Genomic DNA, 21,593 nt, shown 5'->3' with positions numbered 1-21,593 from the left:
ATATTCAGGGAGATACTTAACTTGCTGACAGTTTGTTTACATCTTATGCTTCATTTAGATTGGGTAAATGTTCAGAACGATAAGGAACTTGGTGTGGTGCATAAAAACAAAGAAACGCTACTTCAAGCAGTTAGATTTGGGATAAATTCATCAGAGTTTATCAGGCAAGGTTTTCATACAGAGTATTATCAAGACTTGGGAGAATTATATCTTCAGAAACACAAGAAAATCTGCAGATGCTGGAAATCCAAAGCAACACACACAAGATGCTGGAGGAACTCAGCAGACCAGTCAGCATCTATGGAAAAGAGTAAACAGTCGACGTTTCAGGCTGAGACCCTCCATCAGGACTGGAAAAACAGATGAGAGGTCAGAGTAAGAAGGTGAGGGGAGGGGAGGAAGAAGTACAAGGTGGTCAGTGATTGGTGAGAATGGAGGGTGTGAAGTAGAGAGCTGGGAAGTTGATTGGTGAAAGAAATACAAGGCTGGAGGAGGGGGAATCTGATAGATTAGGACAGAAGGAAGAAAGGAAAGGTGAAGGAGCATGAGAGGGAGGTGATGGGCAGGTAAGGAGATAAGGTGAGAAAGGGAAGCATGAATAGAGAATGGTAAAGGGGTGGTGGGGAACAATTACTGGAAATTTGAGAAATCAATGTTGGCGGCTATCCAGACAGAATATAAGGTGTTGCTCCTCCAACCAGACTGTGGCCTCATTGTGACAGTAGAGGAGGTTGAGGACTGACATGCCCGATTACTTCTTGTGTAGTGCCTATCAACACTGATGAGAACTTGATGCAACTCAGTTAAGAAAAGCTGAATGTGCAGAAAATGTTTCAACGAAATATTTTTTAAGTAAAGTGATATCAAATCATGACTGTTAAATGAAATGGGGAATGAGGGGATAGTGGGAATAGACTGTTGCAGAGACTTGGAAGAGACAAAGTAAGGAAAATTAGATGTGGTGATGGAAAATAGGCGGTGATGGAAGGAAGGGTGAGATTAGACGGTGTGTTATTGTGTGTTATTAAAGGGTGTGAACAGTGATGTATTTAGAAAGTAATTTGATAGATTGAAATATTAAAACAATTTGGAAATTAGCAGACTGGGAAGAATATTAAAGGCCATGCAGGCTGCGATAGCATGGGGAAGGGAACCTGGAATTGGTGTAAATGGAATTTTGAATAGAATATTGCAGACGCTGCAAGTTCAAAACAAGAACCAAAATATTGTTTCACTTGCACTCCAACATGGCTTCGGCCTCCTACCCTGTTGCTTGGTCAACAGAAACATGAGAAACAGAATCTCATCTTCCTCCTAGCTACACGCTTCCCCTGAGATGCAATCTTGAATTTGAGGATTTCCCCTACAGCCCCCCCTGGGAGATGGTGGATATTTCAGTTACAATCTGTTCCCTTATTTATTTTCTCATCTGTCAACTGCCAATATATGAAAGTAATGATATTATGAAAAGTTTGGTCAGTACTCCAATAAAAGGCATTGGCTTTGTTCCCTCCATCCCTCCTCTGTTCTGCACTGATTCTCTCAGCTTTCCAGTCTTGAGGAGCATCCCTCACCTGAGACTTTACTCCTCCCTCACTCCCCAACCCCACAGCCCTGATGCTGTCTGACTTGTTGGGATAGTGTTGTGTTTGAACGAGGGTTGAGCTTGTGATTTGCTGTGAGGGATATGGAAAGGTTTGGGGAATGGGATTGGATTTGTTATTGGGAGATTAGATTATTATTGATTATTTGGGAGATGGGGGGGTGAAGTGGAGAACATAGTCCAGGTAGGATATTAAATGGTGAGAGAGCTACAAGATGAGGTACTGTATATTCCTTCTCTCTGTGGTCCCTTACTCAGCAAGCTGGGATTCTGATGGTGAGTGAGAGATGAATAGCATTAACTAAGTGCGATATTTAAACATGCTAGAGGGTATGAGATGAGTGTAATTTGACTGTGTGGGATATTAAAGACTATGAATAATGCAGTAAGGGAACAAAATATTAAAGGCTAAAGGAAGTAGGTATCGCCAGGGGACACCCAGTTAGATTGGATGGAATTGTACAGTATACAGGGAATGAATAGAGGCAGTGTCTAGGATGATTGGATTACAAGGAACATAAAGCTGGATTTTAAAGGGACTTGTGGTGTAAGAGAAGAGTGGGGGGGAATTTGTGCTTACTCTCTTTTAGTTGCTGTGTGAGTGGATTTGACACTATCAAGTGATTCGATTCAGTTTGGAGAATCTTTGCTCACCATCAAAGCAGGATACCTCAATTGCAATGTTAGCCTTCCTCTTGTTGCCTATCCACTCCAGCAGGCATGGTGGATAGCCCCTGGCTCCCTCAGGGCCATACTTGTTCTTATGCATTGCCTGTAGTAATTTATGCTGACATACTGACTTATATCCATTGTAACCATAATCCGACACAAATCTGGTGAATAAAAACAGAAAGAGAAGGAATTAAATCATGCATTTCCATCTTTAACTTGTGTTTCTGTAACACCATAAATCATAGGAGCAGAATTAGGACCCAACTGATCCCTGTGGAACACTATTAGTCACTGGCAACCAACCAGAGAAGGCCACTTTTATTCCCACTCTTTGCCTTTTGCTTGTCAGTCAATCGCCTGTCCATGCTAGTATCTTTCCTGTAATACCATGGGCTCCTATCTTGTTTAGCAGCCTTGTGCAGCTCCTTGTCAAAGGCCTTCTGAAAATCCAAGTAAACAACATCTATCGACTCTATATGTACACAACGCTGGAAGAACTCAGCGGGTCAGGCAGCATCCGTGAGAAAAGAGTAGCCAACGTTTCGGGCCGAGACCCTTCATCAGGAATGGGGGGGGAAGAGAGGGCTGAAGCCCAGTAATAGAGATAGGGGAGTGGTTGGGCCTAGAGGCACCAGGTGGAAAGCCAGTCAGAGGAAAGATAAAGGGGGGAGGGGGAGGGGATAAGCATGAAAGAACTGTAGAGATAAAGAAGCAGAAAATTGAAAGGGGAGAGAGGCAGAGAGGGACCTGGAATAGGGGAAGGGGGAGGGGGAGGGAATCACCGGAAATTGGAGAATTCGATGTTCATACCACCAGGCTGGAGGCTACCCAGACGGTAGATGAGGTGTTGCTCCTCTAACCTGAGTTTGGCCTCATCATGGCAGTAGAGGAGGCCATGTATGGACATATCTAGATGGGAATGAGAGGCAGAGTTGAAGTGGGTGGCAACCGGGAGGTCCTGTCTATTGTGACTGATGGAGCGTAGGTGCTCGACGAAGCAGTCCCCCAATCTGTGTCGGGTCTCGCCGATGCAGAGAAGGCTGCACTTGAAACACCGGATGCAATAGAGATTCACCTGCGAGTCTGCTGGAGTCGTCTATTGCATCCGGTGCTCTCGGCCCGAAATGTTGGCTACTCTTTTCTCACGGATACTGCCCGACTTGCTGAGTTCTTCCTGCGTTGTGTATGTATTCTTTGATCCACAGCATTTGCAGTTGTATTTTTGTGGCTCTTCTTTGTCTATCCTGCCTGTTATTTCCTCAAGGAATCCCAACAGCTATGTCAGGTAATATTTCTCCTTAAGGAACCCATGCTGACTTCGGCATTTTTTATCATGTTCTAACAAGTATCCTGAAATCTCATTCTTAATAATGGACTCTAACATTTTGCCAACCACTGAGGTTAAGCTAACTGGACTATAATTTCCTGTGTTTTGCCTCTCTCCCTTCTTAAAGAGTGGAGTGACATTTGTGATTTTCCAGTCCTCCAGAACCGTTCCAGAATCTCGTCGTTCCTTACCATGTCTTCTGGCACATCATGTGACAACCTGGCTGTTTCTTTAGCATTTTGGCTGTATTTTACTAGGCTGAGATGCTAGCTCGATGCTCAACCCAGCATGGATGGAAAACGTGCAAGGAGCCGGCCAGATTTGAATCCGGGACCACTTGCCTTGAAGCCCGGTGCAGATGTCAGTGTTCCGCCGGCCAGCTATTCCAGAATCTAAAGATTCTTAAAAGATCACAACTAATGCCTCCACAGTATCCTCAGCTACCTCTTTTGGAATCCTGGAATATTGTCAGTCTAGTCCAGGTGACCTACCTACTGTGCTTCAGTCCCTTCAGGTTCCTAAGCACCTTCTCCTTAGTAATAGCAGCAACACTCACTTCTGCCTCCTGATACTCTCGAAATTCTGGCATTTGCTGATGTTTTCCACAGTGAAGACTGATGCAAGACTTATTCATTTCACCTGCCATTTCTTTCTTCCCCATTTCTACCTCTCTAATATCATTTTCCAGCAGTCCAATGTCCACTCTTGCCTTTCTTTTATTTTTTATATATCTGAAAAATCTTTTGTCATCTTATTTTATATTATTGGCTAGCATACCCTCATATTTCATCTCTTCTCTCCTTATTGCTTTTTTTAGTTGCCTTATGTTGGTTTTTAAAAACCTCTCAATTCTCCAGCTTCCCAATATTGTATGCCCTCTCTTTTGCATTTGTGCCGTCTTTGACTTCTTTTGTCAGCCATGGTTGCCTCATCCTCCCTTTAGAATGTTTTTTCTTTTTTGGGATGTGCCTATCCTGCACCTTCTGAGTTGTCCCCAGAAACTCTAGCTATTGCAGTTCTGCCATCATTCCTGCTAGTGTCCCCTTCCAATCAGCTTTGGCCAGCTCCTCTCTCTCATGCCTCTGTAGTTATCTTTCCTTAACAGTGATAGCAATAGCTTCTCTCTCTCAAACTAGAGGGTGAATTCTTTCATATTATGATCACTGCCTCCTAAGGATTCCTTTCCCTAAGGATCTGACTTAAAATGGTGCTACCGAATTCGTGTGACAGCTTACTTAAGCTTTGGAAGCAAAGGAATTTGATTAAAAACATTAACGGCTCTTTCTTTGAAGTAAATTGTGGTAAATTATCATGACAAACAATGAAGAGGCGAGTGAGGACGAAGTGAATTTGAGGGATGTGCCCTGCTGGTGTGCTGCACAATTGAAGCACTTGGAGTTGGAACCTTGCTGGCTGGAGTGAACGATTTGGAGAGGAAGACAGGATGGAGGAGTTCCGACACCCGTCCAGCTGGCCCGGGTGCAGATGTGGAATGCTCTAAGTGCTGAGCCGATTTGGAGAGGTCAAGAACGGCTTCTTCAGCAGCAAAACCCAGGTCTGCAGTGAATCACTGGGCAGTGTTTTCTAGGCCCAGAGAGATTCAGCGCGGCGAGGCCCGGGTCCTAATGCGAGGTACAATATGCTGGCTGGACAATCTAAATGCCGGCCCAGATAGACTGGAAAGGCAGGGTGTCAAGAGACGGCAAGGTTGGATCGTGTTAAGCGTCGAGCCTGCTTGAAGAGCTTCTCCAATAGCAAAGTCTACGCCTGGAATGATTCATTGTTGTGGGGCCTGTCTCCTAGTGCGAGGTTCAGACAATTTAAACGCCGGCCTAGATACTCTGGGAGCTCCTCTCTTCATGACACTAAGGCTGTGAGACTGCCCCTGGCTGCTGTGCTTTGTGTCTGTGAACTTTGTAGTGACTTGCATTGCTAATATGATGAACTGAATACCGAGGCTTCGGGCCTACTCCAGGCTGCTCCAGGGGTTTGGATCTAAGGACTCAATTTGGCTTGGAATGCTGTTGTTGTTGATCATTTCTGTTGTTTGCATGATATGGTTTTTTTTTTCTCTCTTTGTGGGAACTGTGGGGTTGGTCTTTTTTTTTAACTTGGCTCCTTTGTGTTTTTTGCTTTGCCTGTAAGCAAACAAATCTCAAGGTTGTATAATTTATACATTCTTTGATAATAAATGCACTTTGAATCCTTAAGCTCCCCAATCAAATCTAGTTCATTGCATGCCAAATCCAGAATTGCCTTTTCTCTAATGGGCTCGATCAGAATCTGCTCTCAAAATCCATCATGTAGACATTCCACAAAATCCTTCTCTTGGGATCTAGTATCAAAGTAATTTTTCCAATCTATCTGCATATTGAAATCCCCCATGACCCCATAACATTGCCCTTCTTATGCGCTTTTTCTATCTCCTGTTATAATTTGTATCCATCATTCTGGACATATGCACAGAAAGGTGCTGGAGAAAAGGCCATTAACATCATGAAGAACGCCACCAGCCCTGCTCATGGGCTGTTTGTCCCTCTCCCATCCACATCAGAATCAGAATCAGGTTTATTATCACCGGCATGTGACGTGACATTTGTTAACTTAGCAAGAGCAGTTCAATGCAATACATAATGTAGAATTGAGGGGAGAAAATAAATAAATAAACAAGTAGGTCAATTATCGTATACTTATATTGAATAGATTAAAAGTGTGCAAAAAACAGAAATTCTGTATATTTAGAAAAAGTGAGATAGTGTCCAAGGGTTCAATGTCCATTTAGGAATCAGATGGTAGAGGGGAAGAAGCTGTTCCTGAATCGCTGAGTGTGTGCCTTCAGGCTTCTGTCCCTCCTTCCTGATGGTAACAGTGAGAGAAGACCACCAGACCCAAAAATTGTTACTCTCCCCAAGCAGTAAGGCTGATCAACACCTCTACCCACTAACCCACCACTGCTTCAGTATTTCTCATCAGTCGCCTTATATACTATACAGCCTAACACCACTTTATGGACATAGGGTCAATCTATGTATATAAGCTATCATACATATTTATATTTATTGTATTTTTAATATTATTATTGTGTTCTTTATCTTTTGTGTGTTCTTTCTGTTTCATCAGATCTGGAGTAACAACTAATTTATTCTTCCTTACACCTGTGTAGAGGAAATTACATTACTAAATAATCTTGAGTATTGAATGTTGAATCTATTCAGAGATCTGTTCCATGTTGATATATTTCCATCAGGATCTTCCCCTGACAAGGTTTAAATTTCTCTGTCACTGCTCCCCCTCTGTGATCTCTGCTGTCCTCTGACTCATAGCACCAATCACTTCCCAACTCTTTACTTCACCCCTCCCCCTCTCCCTGTTTCTCCTATCACCTACCACCTTGTACTTCTTCCATCCTTTCCTCCCCTTCTTGCTCTGACTTCTCATCTTTTTTTCCAATCCTGATGACGGGTCTCAGCCTAAAACATGGTCTGTTTACTCTGCCCATAGATGATGCCTGGCTTGCTGAGTTCCTCCCACATTTTGTGTGTGTTGCTTGGATTTCCACACCTGCAGATGTTCTCATCTTTTTACCCTTGCAGTTTCTTAACTCCAACCACAAGGATTCTACATCTTTTTATCCCATGTCACTTCTTCCTAAGGATATAATTTCATATCTTTTACCAACAGAATCACCTCACCCTCTGCCCATCCGCATTCCTTTTTGATAGGATGTAAATCCTTGAACGTTTAGCACCCAGCTGTGATAGTTTCAACCATGACCCTGCGATGCCCACCTGACAATTTCTAACCGGATTAAGTTCCACCTTATTTTGTATCCTGCTTGCTTTCAAAAATAATACCTTCAGTCCTGTATTCACCACACTTCTTCTCAATTTTGTCTCCACGTTGCCTTAAGTTAAATTCTCATCCCTTTCTAAACTTTCTGTCTTACTGTTTATTCTGCAGACTTTAGTAACTTCCCCACACTCTCCTTCCCTCTTACTTTATCCATACTTCTCCAAGCTGTTGAACCCACCTCCTATTATGTTTCAAATGCTGCCTTCCTTGGTCTAGAACAGGGGTTCCCAACCTTTTTTATGCTCTGTATGGACCAATGCCATTAAGAATGGGCTCCATGGACCCCATTTTGGGAACCCCAGTGGCAGTGGATGTCTCCAGTGCCTGTCTCATTCCTGTTTATACCAGAGGAAGATCCCCAGTATCTGTACAACACTTACCATGGGTCAGGCCACTCTGAGGAAGGGGAACAGCAGACTGGGTAGGGGAGGTACTGGGGTTAGAGGGAGTGCAGTGCTTGGCAGGGGAATCCTGGCAAACCTGTATGGATGTGTGGTGGAAAGTGTGCTGTCTGGCTGCATTTCCACCTAGTATGGGAACACCTGTGCCTTTGAGTGGAAAATCCTACAAAAGGTAGTGGATTCAGCACAGTACATCACAGGTAAAATCCTCTCAAACATTAAGCACATCTACATGAACGATTGCCACAGAAAAACAGCATCCATCATCAAAGATCCTCCACACCTAGGCCATGTTCTTTAATCATGGCTGCCATCAGGATGAAGGTACAGGAGCCTCAAGGGTCACTGGGTTCAAGAACAGTTACTACCCTTCAACCATCAGGCTCTTAAACAAAAAGGAATAACTACATTCATTTAAGGACTCTTGTTATTTTATGCCTGTTATTTGTTGTTATTTATTTATATCTGTGTTTGCACAGTTTGTTGCCCATTGATGCTGTTTACAGTTCTATAGGTTTGCTGAGTATGCCTACAGAAAAATAATCTCAGGGTTGTATGTGGTGACATGTATGTACTCTGATAATAAAATTTTCTTAATCTTTGAAAGAACAGGCAAATGACCCATGAAGCTAGAAGAGATCTGTCTCAGTGGAGAATGGGATAGTGGGAGACCAGGATAACAGGAGGATCAGGAAGAAGCAGGATAGTAAGTTTGGGAAGAAGCTCTTGAACACATAGAAAAATGATTAGCTAAGTTGCCATGAACTGAAATAAAGTAGTAATAACTCTTTTAATCCACCCTTTGTTCTTGAGTTATTCACCCATGAATATTATAGCAATGAATGCTTATTGTATTTCATAGGAGCTCCAGGTTCATCTGTATGAGGATCATTGGCTATGTTGAAACTTAGAGCAACAAACATAACAAAATTTGCTAGGAAAATATTTTTAAAATAGAGTAGCTAATAAAGTGATTGTAAATGTTTTTTATTAAGAGTTGGAGGGATCTCCACATGGTCCTTTTCCTAAATGGATAGTGTGTCTCTATGCATACAGGGCAAGATTAAACTTGCCTTGGCAACTCCAGTTCAAAAGGCTGCATACACCAAAGGGCAAAGTGCAAATGGAATCAACCAAGAAAGTGGTCTGGTGAGCTGCCGGGACAGAATTGTTAAAAAAAAAAAATATATATTTGGATAGCCTTTAATAGTATCACACCCAATTCCGCACGCCTGGCTTGGCTTGAACTGACCTACCTCACAGAATACTCACTTCAGAAGGTATTTGTCCATCATAGGAGAGGGTGCAAAGCTACTGAGACAAGTAGCCATTAGGAGCCAGCCTCTCTCTGCGTTCTTATCATTGATGTTTCTCCACACTTGATTGGCTATTTGAGAGAAGATTTCATTGCGGAGACTGGAGTTGGCCAAACCTATTTGGGTTATGTAATTACCGAAGAGAGTTTCTTGAGCTCCGTTCAGATGGGGATCCCCCATGAATCGTAGTATCTGAAAGAAGAATGCTATTATTATTCTGTTCTGAGCAATTTGCAAAGTGCAGAAACTGTGAGGTATCTCAGTTACTGAAATTCTCCCATTTTTATCTCCTTTCTTCTACCATTAGCTTTCTTCGCCACTCAACCTTCCTCCTTTCTTCTCCCTTTTCCTCTCCTCACTACCCCTCTTCCTTTGTCCTTCCTCTGCACCATAGTTCAGCAAGTACTGGAAGTCAAGGAGCAGTTTCATAAATGATCTGATTCAGGGAGTCCAACTGTTATGTTTTGTAACTTCAAAACATTAAACTAATTCAAAGGGGGGCACAGGAATCCAAAATGTGAGTCTAACTCGGTTCTTTATTTTAAGCGAGGCACACATGTATTTTGTGGTGCCGTCATGACGTATGCAATTCACGTATTTTTATATACAGCCCATATTGAATTATCTAAACAAACAAGAATGCTGAATTAGCAACGTATTCACAATGTTACTCGAACACTAATGAAGCATTAAGTGCACAACACCAACGGACTAGGCGACTGCTCTGTCCAGCACAGTCATCTGGAACTCCTGGTGGCTTGGCTTCATTTCCTTTGCTCTTCCCACATCAACTTGTCTACTCTTGGCCACCCCCAAATGTAAACTAAAACAGCACCTCATATTGTGCCAGGGTAGTCTACGACTCAAGAATGCAAATACTGAATTCTCCAGTTTCAGATAACCTGCTCCGGCCTGTTCTAAGCAAACTCATCGTCGAACTCTGGACCTTGTGAGTCAATGCCTCCCCCTGCACTTGGATCCTTGACTCCCTGACCAGCAGATCACAACACCTCTGACACAGTTATTCTTGACACTGGTGCCACACGAGGTTGCGTTCTCACCCCCGTACTCCACTCCCTGTGCATTCGTGAGTGCGGGGCCAAGTTCTTACTTGACAGAATATACACATAAATATATTGGAGCAGTTGCTTGGAAGCAAACAAAACTGCTGAGTGATTAAGCCAGGGTAATCAACACCTTATGACATGCTTCCAAAATAACAAATTCCCAAATTGATAAAGGTAAGTTTGATCCTTGATTACAAAACTAGCAAAGACGAATGATCTTGTAGTGATTAAAAACAAATAATGAATCTAAATTAGCAAAATAACAGTCTAACTTGTGGTCTAATAGTGATATTAGTGATACTAAGCAGTATAATAGCATAATCAGTGGTCAACAAAATAATCATTGCCTGTGGCTCACTCCCTGTCCACCAGGCTAAACTAAACTAAGACAAAGTGTGAATATGTAACTATACTCATGCCAAGCCCCAACCCATGTGACAAATTATCATAATAAACACATCACAAAATACAATACGGGCAGAAGGTAGATACCTGGAACCTTCACATTCCAAAAGCTGAGTTGTTCTCTGCTGCTTTACATTCTCACATCCACAGAAGTGAATGTATGGAGACAATTAGTACATAATCAGACCGATGTAAACACACAAAGATATGCAAGCACTTTCAACAGATCTCTTGTTTCCACCTGGCATTCATACACACCTGCTCACACATAAGCAAACACACCCATGCAAACATATGTAGTTGCATATAGGAAACAGATTGTGTTGATTATTCATAAAATAAGAACAAACCTTCTCGGTGGTCCAGGAGCAACAGCCAATTAAAGCACGAAGGTCTGGAAATTCTAGTGCACTCAAATGTGCCAGACATCACACTGAAATCACACCGGATGCCAATCCTGTTCTCTTCACTTTTCATCTTTAATTGCTACTGCTTCACATGTTTATACTCTGTTTTGTTTTATTTTAATGGTGTCAGTAACATTTTACTGTTTCACATAAAACATGCGCCTCACACTTAATGTCAACCTGTCAATCTTCAGGCCATGCCACTAAGGGACTTGTGCTGATATCATTTTGTGACTGCATGTACTGGACTGTATCTATATGTCCTGACTGTGACTGTATATGCAGCGTTTTACAACTTGACCCCAGAGGAACAATGTGTCATGTAGCTGTATACATGTGCATAGTTGATTGACAATAAACTTGAACGAGGGCAGGATTTCCTTTTTGGTCCAGGGTTACAGCCCGCTCTCCTGTTACTGCAAATCAACAGTTCCACTGGAGACTCAGACGGATTGTAGCATTGGTCGGCAGGAAGATTGGAGGCTCTTCGTTGCCAGTAGGATGGCTCAGGTTGTCAGAAGATTTGGATTTTGCCTTGTTCTATAACACCATAAAACCATAAGATATAGGAGCAGAAGTAGGCCATTCAGCCCATCGTCTGCTCCACCATTCAATCATGGGCTGATTCAATTTTTCCAGTCATCCCCACTCCCCTGCCTTCTCCCCATATCCTTTGAATTGTTCTACCTGAATGTATTATGTAATAATTTAATCAGTGCGAACAGTATACCAGACAAGCTTTTTGTTAAATTTTTTTTATGTGACTATAATAAACCAATACCAATACTGATATTAAAAACTGCTTCAGAGAGCAGTAGGTGGAGATCTGGAATGAGCAATTGCACTAATTGGTCACATTCTATGTATTGGTATAAAGGACACAAATAGTTCTGTTCTTTGGACCTTACCAGCTTGAAGACTGTGACAGCTTCTTGCCTTAAGTCCTCTTTGGTTTGGGTCAGTGCTTCTTCCAGTGGAGTAGTCAACATTCCAAATAGCTGGCTCTAGACAAAAGAAGGTGCCCATGAGGGAATAAGAAGAACAGTTGGTTCATGTAATCTGTAACCTGCAAAACGTTCCATGCATCACCTACCCTGAAGTGGGTCCGTACAAATCTGGAGAAAGGATAATTGTTGATATCAAGAGGCATTTTTAGCTGAAGCCCCAAATGCACCTTGGGAGTTTCAGTCTGTAGAATACAATCTGAGTGGATTTCTTTATTTACTGCAAAACAAAACATCAAAGCATGAACAGCTTTCTCTTGGATTAGATTTCTCAATTATAAATGTTTGAGAGAGAAAATGGAGACCGCTGATTATTCGTCTGTCCGTTGTCATTTGACTGAGTTCTAGTTGGGGGTTGAGGGTATCATTCTGTTTGGAAAGATTGAATGGAATTGAAAAAGGATCTAGTGCTTTCCCGGTGTACATGATGAATAAACTCTTCTCGGGCTTTCAGCTGGGTACAGGTATCAATTGTAGCCGACAGTTCGATGACAAACTCTTCCAGCTTCTTCAGGGACGATGCCTCGGTAAGTTTAGACTGGTGGTACTTATACCCCTGTATTCTATCCATCCTGATTGGTTAGTCTGCATCCAGTCAGGCTTCTGCTCTCCCACCTTGTTTATAATTCATTTCTCTAGAGCACTGCATTTGCAATGGCCATATGATTGACTTCAACAGCACAAAACTACTGTGCTGTGCCAATGGCTTTTGGGACTGCCTGGTAAAGGAAACCATTGAAATAAGACTAGAGAAAAAGAATTTTAACAAAGACAAAGATCTCGCCTAAGTAAGAACTGGAATTAAATTTGCAACAAGGTGGGAGAACAGAAACCAGATTGGATGAGTACTAACCAATCAGGAGGGAGGGACTATGTGGGTATAAATACCTCCAGACTAGACTTGCCCAGGCATCATCTCTGAAGAAGATGGCAGTTTGCCATCGAAACATGGGTTATAATCGACACCTGTACCCGGCTGGAAGCCCAAGGAGAGTTTATTCGTTGATGAATGGAATTGTAAGTCTAAAGCTCAACACGTGTGGAAACTCAATGTGGAGCAACGACCAGGGATGGGGGAAGCTTCAGGGAACTGAAGAGTTGACCGATAAGCAGACAGGTTGAGCAGAACGACTGACAGAGGAGTTGGAGCAGAAGTCAGCTGTCAGGGTTCAGTTGTCCCTTCAAGTTGTTATTGCCTGGGGTGGTAATGGGGACAAGCTTCCACTACTTATTAAACGCTCCCAGATATGGATCTCAAATAGCCTCTGACAATCAACTCCTGCTCCTGGCCTTCATGTGTGGCTTAGCTACGAAGCCTGGCGGAACCATTTCCACTGACAGGATAAGGGGAAAAGGCAGGTTACTGGCACCTTAAAACCAGTCACTTCAAGCAGATGTGGTTCATCAGCCATGGCAACTTATCTAGAAGGAAAACTCTGATCTCAAACCTCTGCAGCCTTGTGGCCATATCTACTTATTGGAAAGGCCTTAGGAGTAAACCCGAGCAAAAAATCCAGAGCTGGAGACTCTAAGGCAGTCTTACATTGAGTTCAACGATGATTGGCAACTCCTGTGATGCTGCTTGTGCTAATCTGTATTGGTCTCTGCCGTTCCTTTGGGTTCATCAGCTGCGTGGGGAGGGGAGACTTGCCATATGGGTAACAGCTTGCTCTCCATATTATACTGCCCTGGCTTGTGTGCCTAGGCAGCTAGGACACAACTTTCCTGGTTGACCCTGACCAATGAAGGCCTCAGGGTTCAATGGGGGATGAGGGAAATCTGTAGTAGGGAGTTTGGGGGTAGTCAGATTAAGGGATGGCTGTCAGAAATTGTGGGAGGAAATTTAATGGCATACTTTCCAGTTACACACCTGAATACAATATCTGCAATCATTTTGCTACAGTCGACGTATCACACTTGTTTACTGTGTAATACTTCCAATAGAGAGGCAGAGTAACAGAGAGAGAGAAAGTGTGAAGCAGAGGAAACAACAGAGGTTGAAAAATTTCAGTGAGTGATCAGCTGAAAGGTTTACCTGTTGCAGCTTGGAGTAAGGTCGCCAATTCGGCAGGAATGTCCAGATGAGCAACGTTCACCACTTCTCTCATTGTTTGTTCCTGAGTTTTAATGTAATTATTTTGCAATTAAATTCTCTCCCGGGTAATAATGGCAGTACAACTGGAGTTTCAATATGGTAATAACAACTATTTATAGAGATGAGCATTTTGGGATGTGGCACATAAGATAAGGAAATGGTGACTTTGGCCCTTTGATTCCCAAAAGCTGCAATTCTGCACAAGCACAATGAGCTATAACTTTTTTTTGTCTGGTAATTGCAATACTTTCAGAGAAGTTCATGGTCCTTTTGGTAAGATGATGATCCTAATAGTGTTGTTACAGGCTAAGGATCACAATGAGGATAAGGAGAGCAAGCAGATGCACACTGTGGATACTGCCAAGTGTATCGGGTAAATGTGCACTAAACTTATTGGATGTCACAGCAAGGGCGGCATGGCATGCTGCAGTTAGCTAACACTATTAGAGTGCGGGAGACCCAGGTTCAACTCCATCACTCTCTGTAAGGAGTTTGTACATTCTCCCCATGATCGCATGGGTTTCCTCCCACATTCTAAAGACATATGGGTTAAAGGTTAATTGGTCACATGGGTGCAATTGGACTGTGTGGGCCCATTGGGCCTGTTACCGTACTGAATCTTTAAACAAATGTCTAAAACTTTGGATTATATCCTAGTGAGAGGATGAAAGGGGTGCAAACCAAAGATGATATGGAAAGAAATCTGTTACCATCTCAATCCTCTCCCGTTTTTGTTCTCGGACCTACAAAATAAAGAAAAATGTGTTTCTAGGAAGGCAGTATAGCTCATGTTTTAGAAACATTTCATAGCCACAAGATTGATTTCCATGTAATTTATCTGACCTCAGTCACCATCACACCAGGCAACAATCTATTCAAATGCTGGAGAAAGAACTCTGAATCTACTTGCTCAGGTTTCAACACCCATACAGTGTTTTGGCGTGTACAGTTGATGGGCAGACCAGGATAGCGGAGAGACAAGTCTGATGAAAGGTATTCTGGCTGAAGCGTTATCTCTTTTCCCACAGACGACTTCCAACATTTTCCATTTTGATGAAGGCCCGAGTTGGCTGTAATGTATTATGTGACTATTCGTAGGTCAGAGTGCATATGACGTCAGAACGCGGGGTTTTTGTAAAATGGAAGTCTGGTGAATAAACGTGCGTGTTTAATACTGCGGTGTCCGAGTCACATTAATGCTACATGGTGTCAGAAGAAAGCGAAAAGGAAAGGAAGAGAAAACATGTAAAAAGATGTCACAGTTACAGCCACTGTCAAGTTTAAGCCTACGAGATAATATTGGTGGGAATTGGAAGGTATGGCTCCAGCAGTTTGAGCTGTTTTGCACCGCTAGTGGCGTAGATGACAAAACGGAGAAAGTGCAATGTGCTACGTTTCTGCATGTGGCGGGGGCAGAGGCAATAAAGGTTTGCAACACATTTGTCTTCCAAGAGGGTGAGCGAGATAAAATTGAAGTGTTGAAGAAGAAGTTTCAAGATTACTGTGAACCGAGAAAAAACCTACCGTACATTCGACACATATTTTTTACGAGGGCTCAAGGACCGACAGAGACTGTAGACGCCTACGTAACAGATTTGAAGAACAAGGCAAAAAACTGTGAGTTCAGACAACTGCATGATTCTTTAATACATGACAGAATTGTATACGGCATACGAGATGACCTTGTGAGAGGCAGACTGTTGAGGCGGAGCTTACATTGGAAAAAGCAATTGATATGTGCCGTGCTAGCGAGATCACGTTGAGTCAGGTTAAAATGCTTAATGAAGAGACTGAAGTATACAAAATAAAAGCTGTGAAAACTGACAAGAGTAGGACAAAGCCAGCTCCACAGGATAATCAAAAGGAAGTTAACTGCAACAGATGTGGTTATAAACATGGATACAGAAAATGTCCAGCCTTTGGTAAGACATGCAAATTATGCAGAAAGAAAAATCACTTTGCAAAGATGTGCAAATCGCAGGAGCAAGCAAGTAAAATGCATGCTGTGGAACAGAGTGAGTGCAACAGTGACATGTTCCTTGGAACAATTGAAATGGAACAAGAGGTATGCATCAAGAATATTGATAATGCAGAGGTGGATGTTGAAGATGAATGGACTCAAGATCTGATAATAAACAGGAGGAATGTGACATTTAAGCTTGACACTGGGGCGAAGTCAGCAGAAACATTCAGCTCACTGGACATCAGAGGAAAACTTGGAAAATCCACCTGCAAGCTTGTTGGATATTTTGGCTACAAGACAGCATCATTGGGAAAGAAAACACTCACCTGTGTGTATAAAGGACAGAAACACAAGATAGTGAGATTGTGCAACAGCATGTTTCGGCAATACTAGGCAGTGCAACATGCATAGAGCTAGGCCTGGTGAAGCGAATCTATGGTGTTGAGAAAGAAAATTACTTTCTCAAAGACTTTGCTGACTTGTTTTCTGGACTAGGATGTTTACCAGGGAAACACCATATCCAGATTGATCCAACTGTTGCACCAGTCGTGCATGTCCGAGGAAGGTTCCAGTAGCTCTCAGGGATCGAGTAGTGGAGGAGCTACACAGAATGGAACAGATGGGAGTCATAACGAGAGAAATAGAACCGACCGACTGGGTGAATAGTATGGTGACAGTGGTCACAGAGAAAAAGATTAGGATTTGCATGGATTCACAAGATCTCAACCGAGCCACCAAAAGAGAGCACTATCTGCTGCTCACGGTTGAAGAAGTTGTCTCCCGCATGCCTAATGCAAAATACTTTTCAGTATTGGATGCAAATCAAGGTTTCTGGCAGATCAAGCTGGATGAAGAAAGTTCCAAATTATGCACTTTCAACACGCCCATAGGGAGATATCGTTTCCTGTGTCTACCCTTTGGGATTTCTTCTGCATCAGAGGTATTCCAGAGGTCAGTGGCACAAATGATTGAAGGCCTGGATGGAGTGGTCAGTATCATTGATGATTTGCTGGTATGGGGTGACACCATTGAGGAGCATGATCAGAGATTGAGGAAGCTTCTGGAGAGAGCACGTACAACCTAAAACTGAACAAAAGTAAATGTAGGATCACAACTACAGAGATCAAATACATAGGTCATGTACTCGCGCTGATGGGCTAAAACCAGATAATGAAAAGGTCAGGGCTGTGGTACAGCTACCACCACCCGAAGACAAGCAAGGACTTTTGAGGTTCATGGGCATGATACTGTATCTCGCCAAGTTCATTCCCAACTTATCGGAGGTCAGTGCTCCACTTCGAAAGCTACTAGAGAGCAACACTGAATGGCATTGGGAAGATGCCAGTTGGTTACCAATGCACCAGCACTCAAGTTCTATGATGTCAATAAACCGGTGACAATGTTTGTGGATGCCAGTTCAGAGGGAACAGGAGCTGTTATACTGCAGGATGGGAGGCCTGTGGCATATGGATCACGAGCACTTACAGACTGTCAATGCCGATATGCTCAAATTGAGAAGGAATTACTCGCCATAGTTTATGGGTGTGAGAAGTTCCACCAGTATGTATATGGCAAAGAAATCCAGGTTGAGAGTGATCACAAACCACTTGAGAGCATCTTCAAAAAGCCACTTCATCAAGCTCCTATGAGGCTGCAAAGGATGCTTCTCAGGCTACAGAGGTACACTCTCACAGTCACCTATAAGCCAGGAAAAGAACTGTACATCACTGATGCTTTGAGCCGTGCTTACCTCAAAGAGCAAAAGGAAGAGTTGCTAGGAAGAGAGCTGGAGGTCAACTGGGTTACACCTCAGCTACCCATCTCTGAGGAGAAGTTGAACATGTTCAGGAAAGTGACTGAAAGATCCTGAAATGCAAATGCTAAGAGACATTACAATGAATGGAAGGCCAACAGAAAGAAAAGATGTTCCAAAAGAAATACAGAAGTACTGGACATTTAAAGAGGAAATTAGCTATGCATCAGGACTAATGTTCAAAGCGGCAAAACACATAGTACCAAATCAAATGAGACAGGAAATGCTCAACAGAATTCATGAGTCACACCTGGGGATAGTGAAATGTAAAGAAAGCAAGGGACATTCTCTATTGGCCAGGTATGTCAACTCAGATAGAGGACATTATGTCTCAGTGTGCTGTTTGTAATGAAAATAAAAATAGCAATCCAAGAGAGCCTTTGCTTCCCCACCCACTACCAGGAAGACCATGGGAGAAGCTTGGCACAGATCTCTTTCGCTACAATGGTGCAGAATATCTGCTTTGTGTGGACTACTATTCAAAATATCCGGAAATCACCAAGTTAAGTGACACGTCCCGTCAAGGTGTCATTACCGCAATGAAGTCGACATTTGCAAGACAAGGTATTCCAGATATTGTCGTCAGTGACAATGGTCCACAATATGCCAGTGGTGAGTTGAGAGAGTTTTCAGAAAGCCGGGAATTTCAACATGTTACTTCCAGTCCTGGGCACGCTCAGTCTAATGGACAAGCTGAGAGATCTTAACAAACTGAGAAGAACATGCTCAAGAAGGCACACAGCAGCAACGGTGACCCGTACATTGCTCTGCTTGAATACCGCAACACACCGATTGAGGGTGTGGGGTTCTCTCCTGCACGGCTGTTGTTGGAATGTCGGCTGAAGTCCAAACTGCCAACATCCACAACTCTACTGACTCCTGAAAGTTATGCTCAAGTACATGACAAGCTAAAGTACAAGCAAATAAAGCAAAACAGCTACTATGACAGACATACAAGACAGTTACCAGATCTGCATATTGGTGAAGATGTCAGAATACAGAGAGGAGACACTTGGCAGCCAGCTGTGGTTGTGAACAGGCATCAGCAACCAAGATGCTTCATAGTTCGCACGCCGGATGGAAAAGTCTACAGGAGGAACAGGAAGCATCTGCTGAAGACAGGTGAGAGGGTGTTTCCACGTACAGATACACAGGACATTTCCACAGATACAGACATGGAAACAAACGACACCAAGAGTGAGGGGCGTGACGAAACCCCACGGCGCAATGACAGTGAAAGTTCGGTGCAGACAGACCAAGGTGGAAATGCAGACACAGAGGTTACTCGAGAGACTGACTCTGAAGGACAAGCACAGTCACAGTTCTATCGCACAAGGTCTGGGAGACAAGTCAAACTTCCAGCTAGATACAGAGACTAGATCTACCTACAGTCTTGCACAGTTTGAGACAAAATCACACGTTGTAAGTTCCAAGGTGTGAAATAAAAGGTTTATTAGTCTATGTTAGTAAAAGAAAATATACTGCTGTTAGTATTGTAAGATACAATGTAGAATACAGTATAAGAAGTTAAGATTTTTATTAGTTTATGTCATGGCTATTGTAATGTTAGAAAGTCATACCCAGAGGCATTGTTTTGGTAATTCACAGTATTGTAAAAAAAACTTGAGAAGCGGGATGTAATGTATTATGTGAGTATTTGTAGGTCAGAGTATGTATGATGTCAGAACGCGGGGTTTTTGTAAAATGGAAGTCTGGTGAATAAGCGTATGTGTTTAATACTGTGGTATCCGAGTCACATTAACGCTACATTGGCAACCTTGTACACAACAAATTGAACCAAGAATAAAATGAATGTGTGGCTTGTCCTGACTAAGTTGGCCAGGCTCTATCAGATAGTGGCTTGTAATTGTCCATATCCACCTGAACCATAAGTGGACAAATATCAACCCCAGTTAATGTGGAGTAGATCAACTTGGTGGATGGAGGCCAAGTAAACCAAGCAGATGCATGCCAAGTGGACAGAGATCAAGTGTATCAGCTAAATATGGACTAAATATATTGGGTATACTTTGGCCTAGTAGATAAAACATACAATGGCAGATTAGAAAGAAAGTAAATAAATGCAATGAAGTAGATCAGGTGATCTTTGTTCAGCGAACAAAGTGAAAATGGATAAGATTGGCTCGGGAAATCAAACCAGTTGAGCCAGATACACATAAATCAGATAGATTTCAAATAAGTAAATTAGACTGACACAGACAAAATGGACTATGTATACAGAACTGGGTGGACAACAGATGGTAGACAATGTGAGTTTGGACACAGCATCTATGATACTGCAAGGTGAAATGACTACTTGGTGTTCAAACTCACCCTGAGGTATCTCCTGCGATTTGTAAACATGAAAACAATGGATCGGACTCTGATGAAGTTCTCCTTTAACTTTTGGAATTTTTTCCTTAAAGATAAACAAAGAGAAAAAGAATATATGAAGGTTGATTTTCTCCTTTTGGTCTCACAATGGGTTTGGACATAACTTCAAAACATAACGCACTGTTTAGTAAGTCCTATAGTCTTTGGGAAATTGTACTTAATATTCACAAAACCTAACTGACATCTATGCAGATGACTTCCCATGTTCTCCTCTCTATAGCGTAACTATGCCTTGGGCAGGATGTTTAAATTGGCTAAATACAGGGTCTGCCATTGAGAGTTAAATACTTCTGGCCCAAAAGACCAAGGATACCATTTTTTAAAAACATATAATACCATTGTATATTCTTTATCCTCAAAAATATTGTTGTCTTAAGGAACAAGTCCATTCCCTTGATATTAGACTTGCAATGTTGCAGTCTCCCTTACTGAAATATTGGAACAAGAAGTGATCTTGGGAAGGCTTAGGTATGTAAATTTCCAAGGATTGGTGTGCTGACAAGTGTCCATTTTGTACTGCCACTGGTCATCCTCTTGCAAACTATTCAGCTTTGATCATCAAACTTGAAGGTGTCAATGGTCAGTACACATTCACTGAATTGTACCATGAGGCCATTACACAAATATAAGACCATACAAAATAGGGTTCAGAAGCAGCCATTGTTCTTTATTGATGCTGTACCATTTAATAAGATCCTGGCTGATCTAATTGTGACATGTATTTCATATTTCAGTTATATTTGAGTAATATTGTAAATATGTTGTTTGATCAAGCATTCTTTGTTTATTTAAATAATTCATTATGGATTATATGTAGAAGTACGTGAAAGGCATACGTCATTATGTCTCCACATCACATGTATGTGCTTTAGTAAAGTAAAACTAATTACGCACACATCTCCGGGCTCCTGTGTTTGTCTTTTATTTAGTTTTGGAGTTGCAAAACATAACAATGGTGAAGAGGTAGTTTTAAAGTGAAGCTGAGATGACTACCTACCTATTGAAGTACAGCATGATTTTTTTTCTTCACAAGGGGAGAGAGACACATACTCAAGTTGAAAAAAAAGCACAGCAGGTGTTTCTTCAGCAAGGGGAAGAGACAGTCAAGTTAAAGAAAGCAGAAAACAGACAAAATTGCAGGTTCATTAACAGTGTGTATTGAATGATAATGATAATAAATCGGAAAAAAAAGCAGAAATAGCTGGTTGCATTGGAATGATAGACACGTTCAATTGCACAACAGGTAACTGAGTGATGTATACTGAATGAATTGA

The 21,593-nt window shown here is 42.2% G+C and overlaps 1 protein-coding gene across 1 annotated transcript in view; it reads right to left on the bottom strand.

The window, feature by feature from the left end:
* Positions 1 to 21,593, bottom strand: part of myo15aa (myosin XVAa) — a 285,041-nt gene that overhangs the window by 118,894 nt on the left and 144,554 nt on the right. The window contains exons 25-31 of the mRNA XM_059979671.1: positions 20,260 to 20,344; positions 14,860 to 14,892; positions 14,090 to 14,171; positions 12,144 to 12,274; positions 11,959 to 12,054; positions 9,128 to 9,363; positions 2,258 to 2,436 (exon numbers count right to left, since the gene is read on the bottom strand). Coding sequence (XP_059835654.1) covers positions 2,258 to 2,436; positions 9,128 to 9,363; positions 11,959 to 12,054; positions 12,144 to 12,274; positions 14,090 to 14,171; positions 14,860 to 14,892; positions 20,260 to 20,344 — 842 coding nt within the window. The remainder of the gene's footprint in view (positions 1 to 2,257; positions 2,437 to 9,127; positions 9,364 to 11,958; positions 12,055 to 12,143; positions 12,275 to 14,089; positions 14,172 to 14,859; positions 14,893 to 20,259; positions 20,345 to 21,593) is intronic.

The sequence above is a fragment of the Hypanus sabinus genome, chromosome 9, assembly GCF_030144855.1.
Source record: "Hypanus sabinus isolate sHypSab1 chromosome 9, sHypSab1.hap1, whole genome shotgun sequence".
Classification (NCBI taxonomy): Eukaryota; Metazoa; Chordata; class Chondrichthyes; order Myliobatiformes; family Dasyatidae; genus Hypanus; species Hypanus sabinus.
Note: the sequence above shows the minus strand (reverse complement) of the source record. Positions and strands in the feature narration are given on the sequence as shown.